Source organism: Pholcus phalangioides, unplaced genomic scaffold (assembly GCF_987345545.1).
Source record: "Pholcus phalangioides strain wild (caught in Gottingen) unplaced genomic scaffold, Ppha-v1.0 ptg000015l_1, whole genome shotgun sequence".
Lineage (NCBI taxonomy): Eukaryota > Metazoa > Arthropoda > Arachnida > Araneae > Pholcidae > Pholcus > Pholcus phalangioides.
Genome location: NW_028301608.1, coordinates 115,756,128 through 115,783,020, shown reverse-complemented (window position 1 = coordinate 115,783,020; position 26,893 = coordinate 115,756,128). Strand labels below are relative to the sequence as shown.

Genomic DNA, 26,893 nt, shown 5'->3' with positions numbered 1-26,893 from the left:
TGCAAAATAATGATACTACATATTGATACAAGAATAATCTTTCTGGAACGATATTTTCCTTGGTCAATAGAATATCATTGTAACAAGATATCACTGTAATACAATATCTCTTGACACCTCCCCCCCCCCCCCCAAAGCAAGTGCCCTTCACAGATAAATCACAAATCAGTGCAAGGTTTCAATCATATAATTCTGAGACTCAAAAATAAAGATCTCTTGACAATGTCATATTTTCACACACATAAATACAAAAAAACATGCAGGTATACAACTTTTTTGTACAATAAATCATTAACATTTAAAATTTGAGAGAAAGCAGACAGAAAGTTCAAATGAACATGCCATTTTTTTTACAGCAACATAAAAAGAGTGAAAGAAATATGAATAAGACAATATCAGCGCTGCTTCTATCCTGCCTGCTATTTGTAACAATGGCATCTGCAGAACAGATCAAGAATCCACCCAGACTGGTTCAAGCACCATTAAGAATCAGCAGATGTTGCCTGTACGGATGGATGGACTGCTGTGGATACATAGCCGGATATCATTATGGTATGCTACCAGCTGCTTATCCGAGGTACCCGCCAATACCACTAGCGACAAACGACATAATATGAAAAAATTGGGAAAAAAACATTGAACAATGATCTTCACTTATTTATACACTCCTAATGTCGCAAAAGAATTCTGTCATATTTTTTAAACACAAAACTGCAGTATTTATTGAACAATCATGAGAATTTTTGTATGTATAATAAATGAGATTGTTTTTTTATACATGATGATTTTTTTTTGTAGTCAATATCCTATAATTTGGCATCAAAGCAGTTTTAAATGGCCAGTCACTTTGTCTAACAAATCTTCAGGACCTGTCAAAACAAAGGTATTCATTAGGTATGAATTCAAACCTATAAACACTAATTAGTCTTCAAGTAAACCCAATACAACTACATTCTGCATTTTAACTTAGACTGTGACTGTATTGCTGATTAGATATAATAGCCCATTCCCTTGAATGAAAGTTTACTAATTAGTAAAATCTCTTTGTTGATAAAATTAATAAGGTTTCGACAGCTGGATAATGCGAAGATAAATCAAAAAAATTCAACTATCCATGTGGGGAATCAAACCCCTATCCTGTCACTTGCCAGGTGAGTGCACTAGACTACACACACACAAAGGCCCCAAATCCTCTTTTCTTAGAGCTGATGTGTGCTGAAAGGGACAGCACATGGACAGGCAGGCTCAAACTCACATTGCAGACACTGCCACCAGATGGAGACTTATCCAAAGATGATGAATAGTTGGTATAGTAATAGAAGAATTACTACAAAGGTTTCAACAGCTGGCTGATGCAAAGATGAATTCAAGAAAGAAAAAAAATTCAACTGCCCTTGCAGAGAATCTAATCTATGTCTTCTCGCTTGGTAGATAAGCACCCTAGGCCACTAAACTACAAAGGCAATAAATCCTCTTCCCTTAGCTCCGTTCAGCACACAAGAGCTCTATAATCACATGAGCCAGCTGTCGAAACCTTTGTAGTTATAGCGGAGAGTGACATCTTTGGAAAAGAATTTAAAATCCAATCTTCTACATGATAAATGAATCTTTCAGTTTGCAAATGAAATTAAAGACAATTTTATTATTTTAGCTCTCTTGAGGAGAGCTCACTTTTGTTATACAGTGAAACCCCTCTTTTGCAGACACAGACAGTATAAAAAAAATTGTCCATAAGAGAGCTGTAACCGTTAATAAAGGTTTTGAAATGCACATTTTTATTATACAAGAGAAATTATTATTTGGCTGCAAAAAAGGGATGGATGACGCATCTGAAGGGTGCACCAGAAGGGTTTTATTTTATACATCTAATCATTTCTTTCCCTGCTAAAAGGCACACCACATTTATATGATGTGCTGAAAAACTCTGGCAATTTGTGTAGAGATACTGATTTCAGGAAAAATTTCCACTCTGCCACTACCGGAACTCGAACCCGGATCCCTTCAGAATGCCGGTCATACCAACTGAGCTATAGTGACAGAATATTTCTCTTTTGGAGTACATATACAGTCAAACCTTGTTAGTGCATCACCTGGATAATGTGTCACTCTGTTTACTGGGTCACTTTATAAATCCCAATTGCCCTCTATAGGATTCTAATGTTATTAAAATTCCGATAATACAACACCCCACTCCGCTTAAGGAGTCATTTTTTTGAAAGCACTCTTTCGAAAATTACCATTCAAATTAGAAACTCTGCATACAAACATGATAAGTTCAACGGTCACTCTTACTAGGGATGGTAAAAACCCAAAAAACCGGGTTTTTGGTTTTAATAGCATTTGCATTAAAAATAATAAAATTTCTGAAAAATCATTTCAACTTCTAATAATTAATTAAAATGTTTATTAATGTAATTAACACAATTCCCATATTAATTAATCTATATAAATATTTCTTACATTTTAATTAATAAAAACAACTTTTGCAATTTAGTTATTTTATAGCTTAACTCAAGGCAATATTTTATGTTTGAGAATTCTTAATGTTATTATTAACCCTATAATAAAGATGTGTGTGTTTTCTCCAATTACGTTTAATACGCTTAATTAGGATGCTATTTAAAAAAAAAAAACGATGATAAAAACTAGGCAAATACAATGTGTTTAATGAAGCATAATTGATGGCAATTAATTAGCAATGATTATGATATACAGAGTTTGGTTATAACTAAAGTTCTGATTTAAAAACACTGTGAAATAAAAACCACTGGTCAGAATGATTTGAAAATTTGCATGAGTGTTCCTGAAGCAATGAAATTTTGTATGGCAAAGGAGAAAAAATACTTAAAAATATAAAATAGGGAATGCCGTAATCATCCAGCGCATGGGAAATTTGCTTGCAGAATGGATATGATAGCCAGTCAAGACAAAATAATGTGATTAGCATGGCGCGATTTCATAATTCATGGAAACATCACAAAAATGAATTCATTTAACCCCTTCTCTCTTGCACCTGTCAAAATGACAGGGTGAGGTTTCGGGGCGCGGTAGCCCGGTCGATAAGATACTCGCTTAAAGTACCAAAGGATGTTTAGAGGTGTCACGAGTTCGATAACCGGTTCGTTCGTCTGTGTCAGAAAAATTTCCTGACATAGCAGGAGTACAACAAAAACGGCGACTTGACCGCAGCAAAAAATTACTACCACAGGGAGTCCCCCATCGAGGGGTTAGAGCACAAATATCTCGATGAGTATAAAAAACAAGCCTGCCGTTCGGAATCGGCACTAAATTTTAGGTCCCGGTCTAATTAGCCCTTGTGTGCAGAAAATGTCCGTGGTGCGACAAAAATGATCAATACTAAGGTGAGGTTTCGCCATCTATTTCTCATGGCGTGATATTTCCAGGCTGGAGTGTTCAAAAGTAACGCACCGAAAAGATAAAACTGTCCAGATTGTGACGTTGGACTTTGCATCTCATGCTTTGAAATTTATCATACAAGAAAAAATTATTGATATTTATTCATATCATGTGTACGTTTCATAAAATTTCCATTTAATGTTTAAAACACATATTTTTTATTTTTTCCTACTTACTGGAAAACCAACATTCAGTCACAATAACCCTAATTGTTGGTTTTTCCTGAAAAATTTAATTTTCTTGATTTCAAGCTAAAAAAAAATTTCAAAAATTAAAAATGAATACATATATTGTTCATACACTTATTTTTATACAATTTTCTTGAATAAAAACACTAGGCACTTTTATTACTGTTTTCTTGTAAATTATGCGACCATTAAGGGGTTAAACAAACAACTACAACTTATAAAAGAAATGCTAAATATGTTGTCCACCGTTTTCTACCTGTGAGGTGAAAGAACAAAAGTGCTTGTTCAACAACAGATCAGAGTAGGATTATGTCATGGTAATGATGGGGATATGCTTTCAATTCACCAAAGTTTGCAATCCGACCACTGCACATAAGATTTTGGGGTATGCCCAAAGCCAAAAATTGCAAGGGTTATAGTAGTGTTCACCTATCAGGTGAACATGGTGGCCAGGTGTCGTATATCTTATCATCAAAATGGTTCTTCAGCAGCTGCTTTGCTGGTGTTACAATGTGCATCTTCATAGAATCATAAAAGTTGTGCTATCCACCAGGGCTGGACAAATCAAAAAAATTTAGGCACCAGCCAAATTCGTTAAGTGCAAAGCATGTTTTTCCCCAAGAGCCAGAGTAATGGTGTTTTTTAATTTCCAGAGACTTTATTACGAAATCAAAAAAAATTATCTCGTACTTACACTTCATTTTAGCAATGATGCATATAGAATTTTAGATGCCAAAACCAATTTTCTAGTCACCCCGGCATCAGGGGATTTGTCCAGCCCTGCTATTCACACTGATGCTGTTGAAGTGCCGAAATGATTATACCGCTGGCCAAGTGCAGCATCATCTACTTATACATTTTAAAGTATTTTTTTCTTTCGCCAAAGAAAATTTCATTGCTTCATGCAATGGATCCATACAAATTTTCACGCCATTCTGACCTGTTTTGGAATCAGAACTTTAATTATAATCACCCTGTATATAGCTGATTATTTTTCATAAATCACTTACTACTGCACATCCTAACCAAACAGAGACCCAGTCCATATTCCAAGGAATTTCTAACAGAAAAGGATTTGGACAGGGATCACCAGCCCCTTCGTGAACTGGCCAATTTCAGGCTTTTACTACTGTACAGTAGAACCTTGATTAACTGGGAGTTGTGTTGAAAATATATAAAAATGATAATATTAAGCCTGGTGGTGATATACTGCACGTGCTGCTTCCCATGGAAAGAAAATGATAATGTCTGTGAGGTAAATGTAACCGGTAGTACACTGGTCTTTGTCCTTTAGGAGCAGTTGGGGTCTTTTTGGATTATAAGACCACCTGCACTTAGCATGACAGTGAAGTCACTACTGTTGCTGCTTCTTTCTGAAGGAAAATAAAGGCCTGGGAGATAATACACGACCACCACATGTGTGATGCAATCCTCATTCATGAATTTGCTTTAGAACATCAGAATGTAGCACAAAGTTAGAAACTGCAGTAAGAATGAGAAATTTTGATACTGTATATAATTTTCAGCAATGAAGATACTTAATATGAAAGAAAATTTATGGCCACCTTTATGAGATTTTTTTTGAAAAAAACCACTAATACCATCTTTCACCATTCAAAGATATACCATCAGAATGTACCCCCAAGAATAGAAAATGTGGCAAGAATCAAACATTTTGACCAATATGAACCAATGTGATATTTTTCAGGGCAAAAAACTATACTTAGGCCACTTTTATGTAATTTTTTGAAAAAAACCACTTGGTTATAAACATGGTTTAAGCGAAACAACCCTGACTCACCATGCCAAAGATCTACCTAGCAATTTAAGCAGAAGCCACTGAAGCCTTCATTTCTTCCCCCACCCTTCCCTGCAGAATTGTTGACAGATTCTTTCAACATTGGGCTACTTCTTAGTTGGAAATGGTTCAGCAGGAATTTTTTTTTTCTTAGCGAGTTGCAGTTCTTGGTCAGCTTTTGCTGAAAAAGTATTTTTGTCGGCTTATTAAAATGCTGGACGATTGTCGAGCATTTATAACCTGTGTTAACCCTAGTGTCAGAATGTTCTTCAAATTTTAAAAAAAAGTTTGTTCACCTTAATGACAGAGCAACGTTATAGTGGAGACACATGTATTAATAATCAAAAATTTGTATCAGGACTGGAAAGCACAAAACTGACAGAGACTTCCAATTTCTATCTTTTTTGGAGAAAAGCATTGCTTCTTCAACTTCCAATTCCACACAAACAAAACTCAGCAGTGTTTTTTCACTGAAAAATAAACAATTTTCTTTTCGGACCCATAAAGAATTTTTCATTTTCCATTTATGATGTTCCAAAAGAATTAAACTGCACATACAAGACAATAGTTTGGTTTCCATGAACAAGCGAAAAAAATTGTGAATTTTCAAAAATCAAAAAATGTAATATTTGTGTTGTTTAAATGCGTAATCATGCAGAAAATAAACATCGTATTAATTAAGAAAAACTTCAGTAATCAATTTTCATGACTGAACTCATTTGAATGATTAAAATTTGGTTTTTTCTGCATAAATGCATCAATAGTGAGACAGGAATCAGCATGGCCATAACATACTCCATTTAACGAGCCACTCTATTTACAAGGTCATATTTTTGGTCTCAAAGAGTGACCTATTAATGAGGTTTGACTGTACATGCTGAATGGTACTGTGTGATGGACGGTAACAGCAATCAGCTAATGGCTCGTAAATGACATCAGGCCACCAGATGGCAACATATATATAGAGAAGGATGTACTTTTCACTTCTTAATACTTGGAAAATCAATTCCTAAACTCAGTATCTCTACATAAATCACAAATTTTTCAGTATATCAAAGAGTATTAACAAAGTGAGAGTACATTTTTCTCTATACATACCACATTTAATTTAATCGATTAAACACTTTATTTCTCAGCTGCAAAATATGCATTTTTTTCCTCCTTAATATAGTTACTGATTTTAATGTGAAAGCACATTGAGCAATTTGATTTTGGACATGCATTAGATTTGAGTACTGGGGTACAAGCCTGATATTACAATACATTTAGCCAAAACAAACATTGATAATTTTGAGAACAACGGCCACTTATGCTAATCAAAATTTAACAAATGAAAATAATTTTTTACTCATGTTGCATCTATACATTTTTTTTTTTGGGAGAAGTCAATGAAAAACAAAAAGGATTCAATGAAAATATCCCACTTTGATAAAAGTGACAGAAGAAAACTTTCAAAATCATAAAAAAACTGGTTTATCTGCAGAAAATTAAGAGAAATGAAGTACTGATGTCTAAGGTACGTTTTGCATGAAAGTAGTAGTTCTACTACCTCCAAGCAAAACATTGCTTTGAGCAAAAAATAACTAAATGATTCATACCAACAATGATTATTTATAAAATTTAAAGAATGTAGCAAAAACATAAGAATAAGTGGATGAATAGTTTACCTGGTCCAACTCCAACAACAGTTCTACTACCTGAAGGGATCTGTGTTCGTCCAGCATCACAAACTATACTTACAACAAGACCTTCTTTTCTAGCTGTCTGTGCAATATTTAAACTGCAAAAATAAAATTCAATAATTATGTATATAAATTGGCAATGAGAGAATACATTTTATAAACTTATTGAAAAAATGAATTTTTGCATGAAAAATAATAGCAATTTTAGCTATTTCAATTATTTTCATTTAGTGAAAAGTAGAATCTCCGAAGAAGCATCAAGTTGTTATCATTAAATAGGAAAAGACCTGTAATATAACAAAAATATCCAAAAACGTTTGAATTTAGTTTACATCCATCTAGTTTGTAATAGAGTTTTTCATTATAAGATGCTGGCCTTCATCATGTCTAAAACATTGCAAGTTTAAACATGTATAAATAGACAGCATGATGTAGAAAGGATAAAAAAAATTCATTGGTACACAATATACAGTGGAACCTGTATGAAACAAAGCATCAAAAGACAAATAATTTTCCGTTTTAGCACATCAAAGTACGCATCAATGCACATAGAGACATTAACCATCAACAAGGCAAGGTTTAAGCTACAGTCGCATTTTTCACAAAATGTGAAAGAAAAACTTAGAATGCAAAAGTAGTAGCCACTTTTGCAAAAATGCATACAGGAGGTACAAAACGAGAAGACATTCAACCATAAATCATTAGCATTGCAGCATTTTGCTAAAGCTTTTCTCCCCCATCTTCGCTTTTTTACTAAAGGAATTTTTTATCTAGCTTAAACCCTGCAACACGGGGGGGGGGGGGCTATCTTTTTTTATTCCTTTCAAGACAGGTTTCTGCCTCAGTGTCTGTCTTAGTTTCAATGCAATTTCTATAAATTCTGTTCACAATAAAAAATTAAACAATTTGATCATTAAAAATTTTAAAAATCACAAAAATTATAAAAAGTATAAAAAAATAGTAATAAAATGATAATGATTAAAAATTTAAAGTGAACTAAATGTGTAGTGTTAGAAAACACTCCTGGTGCAGTCTTTAGGCTTTCCACAGCACTCCCGTCCAGAGTATCATACATGAAATGCATGCCAGCCCTTTTCTATTTTGCAAATACAACCATCCCACCCCCACACAATGGGGAAAATCCACGAAAGAAATGACTATAAGAAACAGAATCAGCATTTAGTGACAAGGCCATCTAGTGACTTGCTGCTTGTGTAACAACCACACATTGTATAACGAAAACTGCTTTTTTAGATGTGCTCTATAACTCACTGAAGTTTTGCCCATAAATACTTGATTTCCCTGTGTATATAAGAAAATCAGCACACATATATGCCTGTGACACTGCGACTTTCTTATCTGATTCTGGTGTTACAAATACTACATAGCATGTGATGTTTAACATTTTATAACTGATTGCACCAAAAATTATGCTGTTGGCAGATTGGTATCCTACTGAAACAATAAAACATCTGGGTTGTGGTGGTCAATTTTCTTCTGAGACCCTAGTAGTGAGGTTTTATGGTAGATTCACTGTGAAATTCATCGCCATGAAATTCACAAGGAAAATTCAAAACCAATAGTTCGGCATGAGTGAGCTAGTGATTGAGTAAGTAAGTGATAGCAATGACCGAGTGAAGAGTGGTTGGTGAGAGAATGAGAAAGTGATAGAGTTCATTCATTGAATTATTTGCTCCCTCACTCGCTCATTCATTGCGTCACTAAATTGTTCACTCACTCACTCATTTATAGACTCACTTTAACTGTTCATTCATCCACTTTCTCGTGCACTCTCTTAGCTGCTCATTCACTGATGTTGAACTGTTGTCAGTGAATTTTCCCGACACAGGTAGTGAGAGTGTTAAATGTCATTTTTTGAAAGTTTAGAGCTCAAAACTTCTCTGTAAGGGGAATTCTAGGCATTTCCTTTTTCTGACCAACCATTATGCCTCTTTACCAAACGTGAAACCTGTGAATGCCTCCTGATCATTAAGATCAAATGGAAATACTGCAACGATTAAAAATGAATGGCTATGAGAAGATATGTGTGAAGTCAGGGAAACAACGAATACTATATAAACCTTACAGTGCATCTTCATCTTCAACTTTCACAACAACTTTTCGCTGCCCTGTCCTCTCCCATTCTTTCAACAGCTGAGGCTGAGATTTTGTTGCTAGCTTATAGGACATTACTGATGCATGTGAACACTAAAAGAAAGAAAAAAAATTATTTAAACAAAAATCATCTCATTTAATTTTATAAGGGATCAAGGAAGAAATAAGTCATTCACCTGGGCAGCAATTTTTCCTTTTCCCATTTTTAGACCGTTCTGAACAACAAGCACCAACTTCAAAGGAGTGCGACCAAAATCAGTGAAACTCTGAAGAATAAGATTAAATGAGAAATTTAATTAGTTCACCATTTTTGAAGGAAAAAAATCACAAAAAAATAAGATTCTTATACAAAAACAAATTACCATATGAACATATGCCTATGAAAGAATCATAAATTATAGTGAATGTCTGTTAAAACAACAGTTCACAATTGCAGGATAAACTTATCATTATAACAGACTCCTCATGATAAAAGATATCTACAACATTAACTGATATGACAATCACCTATAATAATGAGATGTTATAAGTCATACTTGCTACATGTCTTATGACTGTAGCAATTCATTACCATGCAAATTTTGACTTCATTATAGGCTGTACAATGGATCCCTGTTTAACATTCCCACTAATGTTTTTCCTGGTTATAACAACTTATTTTCGTGGTCCCAGCTTTTGCAAATACTCATTTCCCCTTTAAAGAGTTTTCCCGCTTATGTTTTTATGACGGTTTTAAAAAAAGACTAATTAAGTTCATTTTATTTGTCTTTTCTTCTAAAATACTTTTTTTTGCATCGATCTTAGCACAAAACTTAATGGTAATTTTCTTGATTGATTCTATAGGCTTCTAATTCCTTTTGCCACTCACACAACTGTTTCACACACTTATTACTGATACAAGGGACACAATAACATTGAAAGAGATGCATGACCAGCTAACTTTGGTCTGACCATTTATGGATAGTACATAATGGTCAATAGAGCGACTACTTTAGGGGTGCACAACCTCTGCCAGCAAGCCAAATGTGGCCTGCTCAAGATTTCCATCCAGTCTGTGAAAGATGTTTTTGATACCCCAACACTACAGGTATAGGCTACTAGTATATGGCCCCATGAGAGTGGTCACACATCTCATATCTGACCTATAGATTAATAACATTGTGCACCACTAGACTACTGAGTTATTAAGAGATATTTGTTGGTAAATTCGAATGAAATATTGAAATTGTCACCACACTAGTTTCAGCAATGAACAAAATTTAAAGTTGACGATTTTACATTCTTTTTGTACTGCAAGTATAAATCCATTACAATGGTATATTACCACTACTTAACTGTATATGCACCTTGCACACATTCCTGAGGAATTTTCTAACTGACTAGTACATACTGGAACAGTATGAATAAGAGTACATAGTTGAGTATGAATATAAGTGACCCCCAATATATTTATGTTGTCAGAGTCGTTTGTTTCATGTTCTGCTGGTGCTGCCATCTGTTTCCCATATTTTGAAGCGAATGAACTTTCATAATATGTATCATGCTCAAAGTCAGCCTGCTCTCTGCAGAGCAACTTCTTGAAATCGACCAGCTAACATTTGTATCTTGAAGGTGAATAATAGAGGGGACTACTTTTTTTTTTAAAATATTTGTTGGTAAAGGGGAATTCAACAATCAAACTGTTACCCTACCAGTTTCATCAAAAATGGAACAAAAAATTCACTAATTCCTTATTTAGTGAAAAAATTAAGACCTTTGCGTGAGTAGAAATCCATCACGATGTGCATTGACTGTTTTATGGGTTGCAATGATTCATGGAAACTATCATTTTTGCATGTTTATTTGAGCAATTTTTAAAATTTCCTTCCACCACTCATTAATATTCATCAAGTAATAAGTAAAAGCACTTACTCATAACACTGAATTATTTTATAAAGCAGTTATTAATGAATGCGAATAAAAGGGGCACTGATAACTCTGAAATACAAATACAATGCCACAACAGGCAAAATGCCCACAGAGGTGGCTGATAATTAACAATTGTTGCTCAATAATACAGTAAAACTTTGATTAACCATCAGTTTCTGTATCTGTCATCATCTAAGAACAGCCCCAGATTTTAAGGTCCAAAAAGCCACAATCTTTCAAAAATGTAAGTACGAACGCAATGCCCGTGCACTATTATGTCTATAAAAGTTCTTGGATAGACCTAAAAATTTTTGAGAATGGTTCCAGAATGTAACAGTGCCTCAAGTTAGAGTTCATATGGCCGAAAAGCAGTTGTCGCAGGAAGCACTGCTGTTAATGGACAATAACCCAGACACCCCTTCTTGTGAACTCAAAAGTAATGATGTCAAAATAACACGCCCCTTTCTCCCAGTGAATGTAACTCCACTTATCCAGCCTATGAATTAAAACATAACTGAAAATATGAAGCGAGATTACAGAAAAGCTTTTAACAAAGGCTTGCTTCCATCTGATGATGACATGACTGTCAAAAGAATTTTGGAAGGGATACAACATAAAGGACCCTATTTTCGATGTCGCCACTGCCTGGGCTTACCTTATATTGAAGTTTATATTGGTTGTTTCGTTTCTTTTTTGTCTCAAGGAAATTATTTTCCTTAATATTAATTACTTAAATTATTCCCAAGGATTTTATTTTCTTTTTATGTCCCAAGCCCGCAGTGAAATCACGTTACCGTACATATGTATTAAGAGATTTCCGTTATCCGCCACTGCCCTAGTAAGGAGTGATGGTTAATCGAAGTTTTTACTGTATTATAATTCCAATATGGAATCACTGAAGCGGAACTCTTACAATATAACGATCATGCTTTCATTTTTTACTTTGAAAATTGCTATTCAGAAATGACTAATCATGCTTCTATGTTCCCTCTAAAGCATAAGCTAGAAGTAATAACAACAGCAACACCACATGCACAGTTTCGCTAACATTGCATGCATCATCAGTTGTTTATAGTAAACGTGATACCTCAGTATTTTGTTCGTTATCCTTGGATGAACTGCGTCGCCTCTGGAGAAATCTGGTGATTACGATTCCTATGGCGATACCAATCCCTAAGCTGGTAGCAAAAATTTTTAACTCGCTTACCTGGACGTTTGCCATGACCAACACGTGAAAAATCGAGCTGGCATGTAACAGGGACGACCTTAACCTCCCCACGTCACATGCCACATAACATTTTTTTTCTCATTGGAAAAAAACAATTATATATCTGTAAAAATCACTCTAAAATATCTCTTAAATTAATTTATTTATTTTTGCTACATAAATTACAAATATTTACGAATTTAATCACTCAGAAAGAGCAATTGTCCCAGTCACCATCAAGTATTGAAGTCAAAGCCGTTTGGATGTTTCAAAAGTTGTTTACATTTTGATGTTGACTATACGCCGTGCTACATGTGATTGTCTTTGATAATCTATGTAAAATAAAAAGAAGTGAACATTTTATACGAAACCGGGCAGTCAGCTATGCGTAGCTGTGATAATTACTATGCTAACTTCGAAAACTGCTCATGGAAGATTCAAAAACTTCGCCTACGCTCACCCGAAAGCTAGTATTTCTCTCATTCGGATGCGGTGTTTTATGTGGTTGGGTGATGCGAAACACTCGGCTAGCATCTTCGCTGTACACATTCGTGAAGTCTAGAAATGTAAAATTCTGTACTTAGATTATGAATAATATTGTAAATACATAAAAGTCAGCGAAATTATAACCCCCACAGTGTGTTTTTGAATGAAAAGTTTTTGGAAATTCCATTTTCTACAAAATGGAAAGTTTTTGAATCATTCCATGTAAAATGAAAGATTCGGCTAAAATATAAAATGTATTAAAAAGAAATGAAGCCTGTGGTTTCAAAGCACCCAGTCTTTCAGTGCAAGACTCCATTTTCAAACTCCATTGCTCATGCTTTTACTTGTTTGTATCATTGCCATCATTTTACGACCGCTTTTGGTCAGAATGATCTTTCACTTCATAACGTTTTATCTGACCATTGAGATGCATCTCACATTTTTAAATTTATCAAATCCATTGGTTTATACGACAAATTATAGTTTCTTTACAGTTCATGTCATTGTTTTACTTTCCATGCTTCGTAGTTTTACCTTCTGACATGACAAGAATAAGTCTTGTGTTCTTTTCATATAGACATTTGTTTTGGCACAGCTTCACCTAGATGGTCTTTGTGCCAATAAAATAAAAATCCAATCCATTACTCCTAGCCATGGCCCCCACATCCTGGAACAGGGAGGCCCTTAGCCTGTAATTTTTGGCAGGCCAGAAGCAGACTTTTCATGGGCTCTTCTATAGTTAATTTATAGCATGAAAAAAAAATAATGGTAATTATTCCAGGTCTCAGGGCTATAACACTGTTAGCCCCACTCTTGTAAGGGCCATGCTCTTTGCATCAAACTATCAAACTGAAACAATGCTTTGGTCCAGTGCCGTCCGCATGAGCCCATCCTGGTTCCTCAAGCGCAAAAATTAATGAGATCTGCTCAAATTATCAATAGTGAGTATGCAAACTAGTTATTTCTACTCAGGTAGGGGGCAAAAAAAAACACTTTGCATGAGGGAGGGGATCCCGCGGATGGGTTACTCCTTTAGTGGAGGAGTAACTGGAGACGGTTGTGTTAGGTCAGTTTTTGTAATTTTTATGGTGCTCTTTGGTGTTTTAAAAAAAGTTACCTTTAAATTTTAGGCTGTTTCTGGGACAAATTAAACAATTTTCCATAGAAATCTATGTGAAATGTCATTTCAGCTAATGTGAGCAGAATTTCAAAATGAATTATCTCTGTTAGCCAAAGTATCACTGCAAGACCATAGCGAGAGGGAGAGGACTTCTGGGTCTGCCCCCCCCCTAAAAATGTGAAAATGACTGAAAAAGGGGAAAAATATGACCAAATCCATTGTTCTATCACTTTGGTCCCCCCCCCCCCAAAATGCAAATGGTCCCCCTCCGAACGAAATTTCTGGCTACAGACCTATATCACTTCATGACGAGTCATTCACGGCAAGCTATTCACTGTCTTAATAGTATTATAAAAGGGAAAATTGATCATTTATCTGTGAATGCAAATTTTATTAGTGGAAAATATATTATTTCTGTCACTATTTTTCTTTTCTAGGTGGCATCTAAGAATGGTGAATATAAATTAGTTCTAGTCGTTCGCAATGATCTTAAAATGGGGAAAGGAAAAATCTGTGCACAAGTAAATTCAAATATTTTTATATTGTGTACATCCATCATATTATTCTGAAAAATTATTTTCTATTTCCTGACAACATAAAAAAGATTTAATGATAAAGAAAACCTTTTCAATGATTTTAATTGTATGAATTTTATGCTTGTTTAGTTACTTGAAATGTAAGTCAAATTTTGGTTTTTTTCCCCCTACAAGCATAGAGTTAATTCTGGGGGGGGGGGATGTATACAAAGACCATGCCCCCCCCCCCCCAAATGACGGCCTGAGTTAATCCCTTAACTGCCACAAACTTATATATATACCCTGGGGCGTCTCTGTGTGTTAACTGCTATACATATTTACTCTTTGTGATCGAAAAATGGTAGCACTGGGGAGCGAATTGTGTAAGATTTCGTCGGGTCGGCAGTTAAGGTGTTAATATAGTACTGGTCGATTATTGGGACAACCATTTGTGTGCTTATAGAAATTTGCATTTACATATGCAGGAATTAAAATCAGGTATGTAACTTGGAATATCAATCAAAATGTTTTATATACTAGTGTCAGGCGTTTGGGTGAAAAAAAATGCATGCTTGATCAAAATTTTTACATGTCCCTGGCATGTTGGCAATAGATTTGTTTAGCACTGCCATGTACCATGCAATATTTATAGTTAATACAGTAAAACCTCTCTTAACTGTCACTCCTCTTTTACAGAGGATTTTTTTTATTACATTGGTGTCCACCAAAGAGGGGTTTTACTGCATTTCATCAGTTTAAACATTCCTCAGTGTAATTTATACACAAAAATTGTGTGATCACCTTAAAGCTTTTTAGTCACGCTTTATAATAAACAGGTGTGTCCATAGTCGATTCACTTGGAGTTGTTCAGAAATACTAAATTGAAACTGCAATTAATTCTTGTAATTTCTATCATTTCAATAGTGTTCTCATGCGTCTATTATGGCATACAAGGATGCTTCTGTGCATGATGCTTCCATTGCAAATTATTGGGAAAGATATGGACAAGGAAAAGTTGTTTTGCAGACCGATAGCGAGGAATCTTTGTAAGTTGCTTCAAAACGTGATTGAATTGTAATAATCATTCATTTGAATTTTATACAGGGAAACCTTCCCTATCCAAACCAAGCAAAATAATTTTCTACATGCAAGTAACACCAAATGGACTTACAGTAGAGTCTCAATAATCCAAGGTAATTGGTATCGAGACCACCTCGGATTAAGGAAAACTTGGATCAACCAAAAAATAATAGAAAACTGCTTTTTAAGTCTGTGCAAGGGTGGTGGGGGACCCCCCCCCCCCCCCCGCTACACCCTTGCACAAACTTATTCAGCCATTTTCTCAAAATGTGAGGAAATGGCCAAAAAAAAAGGGAAAAAGATGGCCAAATCTACTGTTCTATCACTTTGGTCCCCCCCCTGAACGAAATTTCTGGCTACGCCCCTGAGTCTGTGTGTGTGTGTTACCTACTCTTACCTGTTTTGTCCTTTATTCATTGCGCAACTGCCAAGACTCATGGCCTCTTTTGATGGCCCCATATCCTACTGCAGGGCCTCCATTGTGAATTTACAGTGTGAAAAAACATGATACAATAAGAATCATTCAGGATTCCCTGTCTGAAGCCCTGTCAGCCTTTCTTTTATAGGAGCCATAGCCTCTTGGTAAGTGAGACTTACAGGGGCTCAAGGGCCTGAACCAACATGGATGTTTTGTGTTTGCCAACTATAAATTCACTATAGTGGGTTGTGAAAAATTCTGACCCCAAAGGCCACCAAAGAACCCAGTATCTGGGAATCAAGACCTTTTCAGTCCCTGTTAAGACCCCCTTAAAACAATGCTGTCTTAACACATGCCCCCTCGGACGGGGCCCGGGGTGGCCTTGTGATAATGAGATCCAGTTGATATTTTCAAGATTAACCATGCAAATTGTGTGTGTTTGTGTAGTGTGCAAGCATTTGAGTTAGGGCTGAGGAAAAATCATTTCTTCCCAGGGGCCCACAATGCTATCAAGATGGTCCTGCCTTAAGACACATTACTCGTTTTTCATAATAAAAAAAACTGTAAGAAAAATTAGATGCAATAAAACTTGTTGTTGGCAGAAAATAAAGAGGGGCTTTGAGAAAGGAATTTCAAATAATCTAAGCACCTTGGATTATCCAGAACCTTGAAGTTTCGAGACTCTGCTGTACATGAATTCAGTGACCAAAGAAGTAGAGTGTAAGGAACTTATGAATTAATTTCATGCATGTGTGTAAAATTATATAAATAAAACCTGATTGTTAAGATCTCTTTTATCTCCAAAGCCTCTTACGTTAGCCTTTTTAGAGTTCTTTGGAGATATTTGGTCGGATACAGAAAAATGTTCAAGGAGATTTCTAACTAATTTTATCAAAATGCAAAAATTAATGTTTTACTGGATCTGAAAAGACAGAAAAAAAATGTAATGATTTATGTAATATAAAAATCTTAAACAAGCTGTTTCCTTTTTCTTTTTATTTTAAAGTTTATTTGACATGATGAAATATTACACAATAATGTGAAAAACAAATTCATGAAGAGATAATGTGGATCTATACTGATGGATACAAAGTATCAATGAATAATTGCAATACAATTTCAAGGACAACAAACAGATAAAAAAAGATAAATAAATACATCAAAATTAATTCTTCATCTATGAAATTAACAAGTTTTCAATCTGAATACAGTACAGTACTTCAAGTATCAAGTATACTCTCATATACATGTAGTGATTGACAATGGAATAATCTATTTAATTTACTTTAATTAACAAAAACAAACCACGAATTATGAATGAAGAATATGAAATGTTAGAATTATTTAGTGATTTCAACAATTAGAGTGTTTTTTTCAAAAATGATCGTTGATGTTAGCTATTGAGAAAAGATAATTTTTTAAACGTTTTTTCAGTAATGGTATGGAAGGGGGAAAAATAATATATGGTAATTTGTTATAAAATTTTGGAATAAAGTATGTAAAATGGTTTCTCTTCACTGTTTTATGTATTAAGGGAGTATAAGAATAATTATATTTTCGTTAGTAAATGAAACAGTAAATATTTCAGCAATGTTTAGTCATATCCAAATTTTTTCTAACCTGAAATGGGTTTCACCTTTTTTTTTATTGAAAATAAAAATTTCATACCTTTCTTATTCAAAATAATGGGGTTATTTCGGGTTAGAAAAATTTTGGTCTGACTAAGTATGGTTGAAATATTTATTGTTTGAATTATTAATGAAAATATAATTATTTTTTAATAAATAGCTTGTTTAAAATGTTTATCATTGAAAAAAAAAAAATGTTTTTGTCTGTTCTTAACCTGGTAAAAAATTAATTTTAGCATTTTTTTTCATAAAATAAGTTGAAAATCTGTTTGAATGTTTTTAAGCTTTTAAATTCCATGTATTTGGACTTTATTATTTCATTCTTATCAGCACAAAATGAACTCAAGAGTAATATTTTTTTGAAGTATTGTTTGAGACTTTCTTGACCGGCGTTCAATGACTCAGATGCGGTTTCCGGACTATTAGACCATAGTCTAAGGCATTTTCTGCCTTATAGTCTGGAAACCACTTCTAAGCCAATAATATTTCTTTTTTAATACAGTAAAACCTTGTTAAATCGTCACTCTGGTTAAGTCGTCATTTTTCTTCAAGCCCTTCCAGCTCTCATAGACAACAATGTTATTAAACCCTCGTTTACTCGTCTCTAATTTTGGTTAAGTGGTCACTATGAAAAAGTTTGAGAAAGAGGAACAGACTATTTTTATGGCCCCCATTAAAAAAAGAGCTTATTAACAACATTGCCATATGCTTAAAAGTCACCATAAAATCCTATATACCCAAACAGAACAGTTTAAGTAACAAAAGTTACGCTGGGGAAGTTCATTTGCAGACTAAGGTTTTTGGAGACTGTTCAAGCTACATCTCATTTCTGCATGAGCTCTACTGGAGAAAGTGCAAGACACCCAGGCTCTGTCACAAGAAGCAACGTAAGCACTTTGCCCTGGGCAGACCAGGGCATCTCCAGCAAAACCAAAATTTATTGATACATCAAAGATTACAACATATAGTGCAAGGAAATCAAAAATTATGTAAATCGAAGAATCAAATTAATCAAGTCAAAGTGCAACGGCTACGGATAATAAATTATCATAGAAAGCATTGGCTAAACAAATCTATTGCCAACATGCCAGGGACATGTAAAAATTTTGATCAAGCATGCATTTTTTTTCACCCAAACGCCTGACACTAGTATATAAAACATTTTGATTGATATTCCAAGTTACATACCTGATTTTAATTCCTGCATATGTAAATGCAAATTTCTATAAGCACACAAATGGTTGTCCCAATAATCGACCAGTACTATATTAACACCTTAACTGCCGATGAAATCTTACACAATTCGCTCCCCAGTGCTACCATTTTTCGATCACAAAGAGTAAATATGTATAAATATGTCCATGGGAGTTAACACACAGAGACGCCCCAGGGTATATATATAAGTTTGTGGCAGTTAAGGGATTAACTCAGGCCGTCATTTGGTGGGGGACATTGAGTACATGGTCTTTGTATACCCCCCCCCCCCGGAAAAAGTTGGAATGACATCCCTGCATTAACTCTATGCTTGAAGGGGGAAAAAAAACCAAAATTTGACTTACATTTCAAGTAACTAAACAAGCATAAAATTCATACAATTAAAATCATTGAAAAGGTTTTCTTTATCATTAAATCTTTTTTATGTTGTCAGGGAATAGAAAATAATTTTTCAGAATAATATGATGGATGTACACAATATAAAAATATTTGAATTTACTTGTGCACAGATTTTTCCTTTCCCCATTTTAAGATCATTGCGAACGACTAGAACTAATTTAGGGCTTGAAATTTAAACAAAATATTTTTGTTGAAAAAAATTTGACATTCTTTCCCAAGTTGAGGTCTTCTGTTCACTTTTCCCTGCCCAGGGCCCCTCCACAAAGTCAAAAGTGTTCAAGGTTACTTTGTAGTTGTATCATGAAAAAATTGCTATTATTTTTCTTTCGCAATCTGTAAATTTTATTAATATTGTTATTTTGATTCATACTTTAATAAATTTCATATTACTTTAAATTTATATGATTTTCACAACACTGCACATTAAAACTGACGACACTCCGCTTAAGTCGTCATAATTTTTCGATATCTTGAGGTGACGATTTATCAAGGTTTTACTGTATTTTTAAAATTTGGTTGAAATTTTTATCATATTGTATTTACAGTAAATGTCTGGTATGATTAGAACAGCTTATAGTGAGAATCTCAATATTACTAGTAATTTTTAAAGTACCCTCAACCAAGATAAAGATAGAAAAGTGAAACTTTTAACACCTCTCCCCTCCTTTGAAAAGTCCTATTCTTTTCTAATTTATAAATGGGACAGGTCTTCCTCACATTTCGATTTTTACTTTTGTCAGTTACTGACACATACAGGTAGGGCTTATTTGATTTGAATGATTGGAACTTATTTGATTATATGCAGTGTGTTATGGCTATTGAGTGAAACAATTCTTGTCAATTTGATGCTGGTTATATTTATCAACAGATTTTCTATGATCATTTTTTCATCCATTTTTCTATTACTGTTTTAAAAGATTGTAATGCATTACCTATTGCCTTTAACTTTTCCTTTGTCTATAAATTTTATTATATGTACTTTACTTATTTATTGCTTTAATTTTCAGAATCAAATTAGAAAAGAAAGCGTCAGATATTGGTCTATTCACCAATATTGTGTGTGATGCTGGATGGACACAAGTTTCTCCTGGAACAAAAACAGTTCTTGCTATTGGACCAGGTAAATAATCAAATTCCTTCAGTTTTTTTTTACATTTAAGACAGAAAAATACATGAAATATTTTTCCAATGATTAGTTTTGCTTAAAAAGTATTTTTCTAATTTAATTCTACATGAAAGAAAAATATTCTTCTTGTTTTGATACAGGCAGGAAAGACAAAATTGATGAAGTCACAGGCAATTTGAAGCTCCTCTGATATAGACTTTACTGTCATTTAAATGGTTTTTTTTTTTTTTTTTTGATTTATGGAACACAACAGTTACTTTATTTGGTGTTCCTGTAGGTAAAAATAAAAAATTACAAAAAAAAATTCAGGAGTTAATAAGTGTCGGTCGATTCATGTTTATAAACATTAAACAGTTTAAAATTGATTAATTTCAACCAAGTGCAATTTTGTTCAAAACATTTTAGTTAATAAAGTTCATTTGGATGATTTATTTTCTACAAGTGTTAATCAGCGTGGTCTATGATTATTGGTCAAAAATTAAAATTATAGAAGAAAACTATTTACACACTTTTTTGTCTTCCCAGAAACACTATTTCTGTCACAAAATTATTATTTTTTCCTTAACAGGTACCACTGATTGAAATTAAATTACTATGTGATTTAGACACTTTTTTATGTGTTATCATCATATTGTTATCACCCATTTTATTTTACTGATTTTTAAATGGTATTGTTCTGGACTAAATGAAATATTAAAATCTACTTTTTCCAACCTGGTAATTTTTATTTTATACTACTTGCATCTCATGTATCAGGCAAATTTAAATTCATTATACGTAGCTCATTCAGACTTAACTTGAAGTGTTATGTTCATTCTGTAATTTTGTACCTTCAATGGTCGATAAATTAATTGAAAATTTAAAATGTTCATTCTATAGCGAAACCCCATTTTTGATACATAATTACATATACAAATACAACGCCACGACAGGCAAAATGCCCACGAGGTGACTGAGGAAAAAGATGCCCATAACAAATATGGATGTCATATATTTAAAAAATATAGCAACCCAATTAAAAATGCAATTACAAACAATATATATACATGTTAAAATATTATACAATGCCCCTAAAATATATTATGGTTGTCTTATTCTAAGTATGGATAGTTTCCCGATTTACCCCAATAAGTTTATTGCATTTATTTTTAAACAGGTCAATTGTGTTAGAATTTACTACCCCCAGGGGTAAGCTATTCCATTTATTAACAACCCTATTAGAGAAAAATTCCCTTCGACACCAAAATAACCTAGAATTTTCCCTCCTTACCAAATGACACTGGTGCCTCCTTGTATGTGTAGATATACTCTTAGTTTTTTGAAAAGAGCTAATTCTTTGAAAAATCTCTTAAATGTCATACCTTGACACTACATTTTCAAATATCAAGTATAATCTACATTATTTCAGTCTATGCCGGGATATCTAATGTGAGTTTTTTTTTTAAATATGTACCTAAATAAACGGTCTTCAACCTTTTTGCAGTCGCAAACACTGCCTGTACTCATCATAAAAAAAACACCCCCCCTCTTATGGCAAGTTTGACATATGAATACACATGTAATCAGGATGTTTCAATCCTTGAATGTAATTTGTACAAGGTATTTAATTGGAATGTTGATCAAAAGCTCATGAGCATGAAATCGGACAAAAGCATCAAGCACTCTGGATACTTCAGGGAACACTGCGGTGCTCACTAGCAATGGGTTGAAGATGCGTGACCTAAATTTTGCTGTATTCAATTTAGATAAAAAAAAATTATTCTCACACACATGAAATCTGTTTTGCGAAGGTAAATAATAATAAATAAATCCACATACTGTGTGGCCTTCCTTACTTTCACAAAATATTTTTCCCTTATATGAAATCATGATCTTTGTTATTATATTGTCATTAAACTTTAAACATTATTGCAATGGACATAATACAAATACAACGCCACAACAGGCAAAATACCCAACGAGGTGGCTGAGAAGTAATACACCTGACTTAGAATTTTTTTGGTAGATCAGAACAGTATATGTACTGAACTACTCTGATTTTTGGACATCTGCAGTATAAGCTAGAAAAGTTATTAAATATGAAAAGTTTGCTATGAGATTGTTATTATTATTTATCATTTGTCGTGAAATTTTATTCCAAGGCTTGGTATAGAATCTAGCATTTTTGCAGACTGGTCACAATTTTATACCTGAAGTCTGATGTTATTGAAGCATTACAAAGTTTGTTTTTTGCGATGCTCATCAATGGTAATTCACAAAGTCTGTAACTTTTAATTAACACTAGAATGATAGTAACAGCCGTTTTGACCACTATAGGAAAAAATCAACAAAATTATTTTTCTTTATTAAAACTTCTTGAAATTGTATCTGTTCAATCTCTTTAACTTATTTTTGCAATGAGCACATGCCCACATATGAATTTGTTAGAATTTTGGACAAAAGGACTTGTTATGACAAATATTATATAATACTTTAAGAAACATTTTGGTTGTGATTTTTTTTTCAGCTCTTTTAATTTGTGGCTTCATTTTCACTTGGCAGTTCACTGACAAAGTTTGAAGTATAATATGCTTGAGAAATTTGCAAAGAGATTGCATATCCGGAGTGAAAAAATTGTAAATAGCTGCCAAATCCTTTACAATGTAAAATACACGCTTAAGACAGCTTTTCAATGTGGATCACATTGTGCACTGAATGAGTTGATTCGATTCTTCCGAAACCATCAATGATACACACATTAGTAGGGTGATAAAATTTCAGCATTTCTGACAGAAATTTCGTTCGTGATTTCAATTTTGTGTGTGCTTGGTATTCAAGACCTAGATTTCCTCTGCTTACCAACTGTAGGATTTTTTTCCTCAGTCAAAAGCATGATATGTTGTAAAATAATGGCTATATTTATTTGGTACTCTTTTGAGTGTACTCTTGAATGGTACAAAATGGCTACTGGAGAAAAGCAAACACCATGATAGAATATGTTCTCCCAATATTAATGTTCGTATAAGAAGACTGTCCATTTCAGCATGTTTTGTAATCATATTTGTTAAATATCTCTATAATGGTCAAAATGACCACTACCACCATTCTAGTTCTAGGTAGAACTTAATTTTACCACTAAACTAAGAAACCTAGAATATTCATACTTTAGGCATTCAAGAGTCTCAACAACGTAAGAAAAATCATGAAATTTTTTAAGTACCCAAGATAAACCGTTTGGGTGCAATCAATCACATGTCAAAGTAGGTTTGTGGTCAAAATGACCACTTCTGTCATTCTAGTGTTAATATCAACCCACTAATGAAAGATGTTTTAACTCCTTCAAAACCAAGGTTTTATGAAATATTTAAGTGTGCCACATACGATGCTCGTTTTCACAGATTTCAGGGAATGTGCGTGTTTTTAAGGACCTTATTGAGGCCAATAGGCTATTTAGATTTTATGAAGGCATCATCAGAAAAATGACATTTTATTTACTTACTATTCTAAGTATGTTGTGCAGGAATTACTGCATTTTTAATTGTTATTTTTAGCAAAAGCTAGGCATTTTTCCTAAATTTTTGTCCTAATCAATATACATAAAATTGATTTTCTGTGTGTATGTTCTCCATACAAGTCCACAATTTTCGACCGATCATCGCCCAATTTTGCATGTATACAAAGCAGGACCCAACTTGAGCGATAGGCTACTTTAAAAGTACATCAGAGCTAGGCAAATGCCTGAAATGGGAAAAACAATTCCCTGGAAACAATGATTTTTGGGCCTCAACAATGACTTTTGGAATGTTTACTTTGGTTTCCAAACAGCGCATTTCAGACATGTTTACTCCTTTAAATGGTTTACTTCTTCAATTCTCCCAGTATATGGAGAAAACCCAGGCAGTACGGGTATTTTTCTAGTTAACTAATATTTATGTCTTTGTATGCGAAATTGTACTCATACTTATATGAATTTGACTTACATGGTTATAATCTGTCCCATATATCATGTAACTTCAGAATTTCAGGGACTATTACTGTATTTAAAACATTTCATGTATTTATTTTATTGAGGTGCATTCAAAATGATGCATGCACCATGCAGCGTCTCAAACAGGTAACCAGTTTGCCAGGGCAAAAATGTATTTTACCCTATCTTTCTCCACACTAATGTTGAATAAGTGGTTGTTGCTGTAATTCCTAAAGGGTGTGCCATGAAATCAGAGTTAACATCAGATATTTTTTGAGATAAAATTTCATTGAACAATAGTTCCCACCCAATGTGTCTCTGTAATTTAGTATGCCGCTGAAGTGCCCCCCAAGATAAGACAAGGGTGACACAAATGTAAAAAGCTTTGAGTTAATAAATTTGGCACTTGGTTTTATGCAACATACCAGCCTGCACTTCTTAATTGTGACCCTGGCATCAGGTCCTAAATGTTATTGCACTTTGGTCAGGCTATAAACCAAATACATACAAATTCTCATATTTTACTGTTGCAGATTCTATTGAATTACTTTGCATGAAATTTTCTTTACTCTAATTTTTCCACAGTTATATAAATGTCACGTAACATTTTTTTTGCTCTTATGTAAGCCTTGATAAATAATTTTGACTGCATTGATTTTTTTTTAGTATTGGCTAACCTCATTAAAAACTGTCACCTCTTAAAAGACGAAAAGCACTTTCCCTCCCTACCCTTTATCTTTACAAACATATAAGATCTGAAGTTTCAACTTGTAAAACAAAATTACTCTCCAATGAATACACAACCGTTTTTTTTGTTTTTTTTTTTGGCATTAAAAGAGCCATGATCATGATCACCCCTATTGAAAGTAAAAAAAAAAACTGCCAATCCTTTTTTACTTATTCCTTGGCTTTGGATCTCATAGACCAAGCAGTGCCCAGCTTCAGATAGTTTGATCCTGACCTGATCTTCACCTATGTACGGTTTCTTAAACAAGATCACACTTCTTTTCTTGACACAATTTCATTTTTGACAGCCTTTCATTGTGATATACACAGAAAAGAAAAATCAATTAAAGATCACAACAGGCCCCTGGTATCATTCTTTAAATCCAACCACTGACTACTTTTTAAAAGATCATGAGCACTTTCAAACTTTTTCTCCAGAAAATGCAGTTTAATTTTATAGCTTTTTGTTTAACTGTCCTGTTCCCACTTTCTAAAACATGATCATAAAAATTAGCCTCATGGAAAAAAGAGCAGACCTTCTGTATTTTGCACGAAGTTCCGTCTATGGCTTTCTTAACATTAAAGTACTGTATTGAAATTTGTAGAAAATTGGTTTACACTCCATTGTAACTACAATTGTAGTTACAATGGAAAAACCTTTGTATTATTTCGAAATAATACAAAGGTTTTTATAGCTCCCCAGCTGGCTGATGTGAAGATATATTTTTGGAAAGAGAGAAAATCCAACTGTGCCCCTGCAGGGAATTTAACCCATATCTTTCACTTTCCGGGTGAATGCCCTAGACTACAGAGGCAACAAATATCTCAATCTCTCATTGGGGATCATGTGTGCACTGAACAGGACTGTACATGGAGAGTCAGACACAATTAAGGCCAAAGCTCACAATTGCTGACGATGCCACCAGATGGTGACTTATCCAAGGATGATGGTGCTCTCCGCTATCCATACAAAGATTTATAACAGCCTTTATGACGGCACTCTCCGCTATCCATACAAAGGTTTATAACAGCTGGCTGATGCGAAAATTTATATATATATATATTTTAAGTTGCATTTTTTCTCTTTCTCCCAAAAATATATCTTCGCATCAGCCAGCTGTTAAAAACCTTTGTATGGATAGCAAAGAGTGATGTCATCCTCGTATAACTACAAATACACTGCCACAACAGGCAAAATAATTCCCAACGAGGTAGCTGAAAAAAAGGTGCCCATAACAAAAATATGGATGCCATATATTCTTAAACTACAGCAACCCAATTAAAAGTGTAATTATAAAAACTAAAAACTATATACGTGATAAAATATAATACACTGTCCATAATGTCTTATCTATGTATGGGTAGCTTCTCAATTTACCCCAATATATTTATTGTATTTCTTTTTCAAACATGTCAATTGTGTTAGAAAATGGCTACCCCCAGAGATAAGCTATTTCATTTATTCATAATTTATACAAAAATTGCCACGTTTTTAAGACAAATAAATTCAATTGGTCGAATGGTCATTTGTCTTAAAAACGTGGCAATTTTTGTATAAATTAAAACCAGGCAAAGTTTCTCATTTTTGTGATAATATTTATTCATAATCCTATTAGAGAAAAATTCCCTGCATTACCACAACCTGGAATTGTCCCTAACTAAGCAATACTGGTGTTCCCTTGTCAAAGTAGTTGATTGATGGCATATTAGTAATTCATTCATCCATCCCATTGAAAATTTTAAACACTTCAATTGTATCCCCCCTGGATTCAATGTGGAGAGGAATTTTTGAAAAAATAAATAAAGTATAAGCAACTGCTGGTTTCAAAAAATTCGTTACCTCATTGTATCCAATGCTTCTATACTTTGTATGAATAGTATGGAGTGACATTATCTTTCAGTATTACTGTATCACAATA

General features: G+C 33.8%; 2 protein-coding genes across 3 annotated transcripts; one reads left to right on the top strand and one right to left on the bottom strand.

Annotated features, from left to right (window-relative positions):
- Window positions 1-169: 169 nt before the first annotated feature.
- Window positions 170-12,362, bottom strand: LOC149077673 (peptidyl-tRNA hydrolase 2, mitochondrial-like). The gene is made up of 5 exons (XM_089245240.1): window positions 12,316-12,362; window positions 9,377-9,466; window positions 9,172-9,293; window positions 7,071-7,183; window positions 170-869 (listed from the first exon to the last, which is right to left on the bottom strand). Exons 1-5 carry the CDS (start codon window positions 12,328-12,330, stop codon window positions 820-822), a joined length of 390 nt encoding a protein of 129 aa, XP_089101366.1. The 5' UTR covers window positions 12,331-12,362; the 3' UTR covers window positions 170-819.
- A 214-nt stretch (window positions 12,363-12,576) lies between these two features.
- On the top strand, window positions 12,577-20,733 carry LOC149077672 (peptidyl-tRNA hydrolase 2, mitochondrial-like). 2 transcript variants are annotated; one of them, XM_089245239.1, is made up of 5 exons: window positions 12,577-12,629; window positions 14,359-14,442; window positions 15,361-15,482; window positions 20,184-20,296; window positions 20,443-20,733. In XM_089245239.1, the coding sequence occupies exons 2-5, from the start codon at window positions 14,416-14,418 to the stop codon at window positions 20,490-20,492; spliced, it is 312 nt and encodes a 103-aa protein (XP_089101365.1). In that variant the 5' UTR covers window positions 12,577-12,629; window positions 14,359-14,415; the 3' UTR covers window positions 20,493-20,733. The 2 variants fall into 2 exon arrangements, with proteins under 2 accessions (XP_089101365.1, XP_089101364.1); XM_089245238.1 differs by having other exon boundaries at window positions 12,577-12,881.
- Window positions 20,734-26,893: the final 6,160 nt, after the last annotated feature.

Excerpts from the sequence above, each read along its gene's own strand:
- LOC149077673 (XM_089245240.1), bottom strand. Across the intron at positions 7,184-9,171 it reads GTTGAAGATGAAGATGCACT|TTTAAATATTGCACAGACAG; the intron begins GTAAGGTTTATA and ends TTATTTTTGCAG. Across the intron at positions 870-7,070 it reads TGTTGTTGGAGTTGGACCAG|GTCCTGAAGATTTGTTAGAC; the intron begins GTAAACTATTCA and ends TTGTTTTGACAG.
- LOC149077672 (XM_089245238.1), top strand. The coding sequence starts at position 12,744 with ATGGAAGATTCAAAAACTTCGCCTACGCTCACCCGAAAGCTAGTATTT. Across the intron at positions 14,443-15,360 it reads AAGGAAAAATCTGTGCACAA|TGTTCTCATGCGTCTATTAT; the intron begins GTAAATTCAAAT and ends TCATTTCAATAG. Across the intron at positions 20,297-20,442 it reads AGTTCTTGCTATTGGACCAG|GCAGGAAAGACAAAATTGAT; the intron begins GTAAATAATCAA and ends GTTTTGATACAG.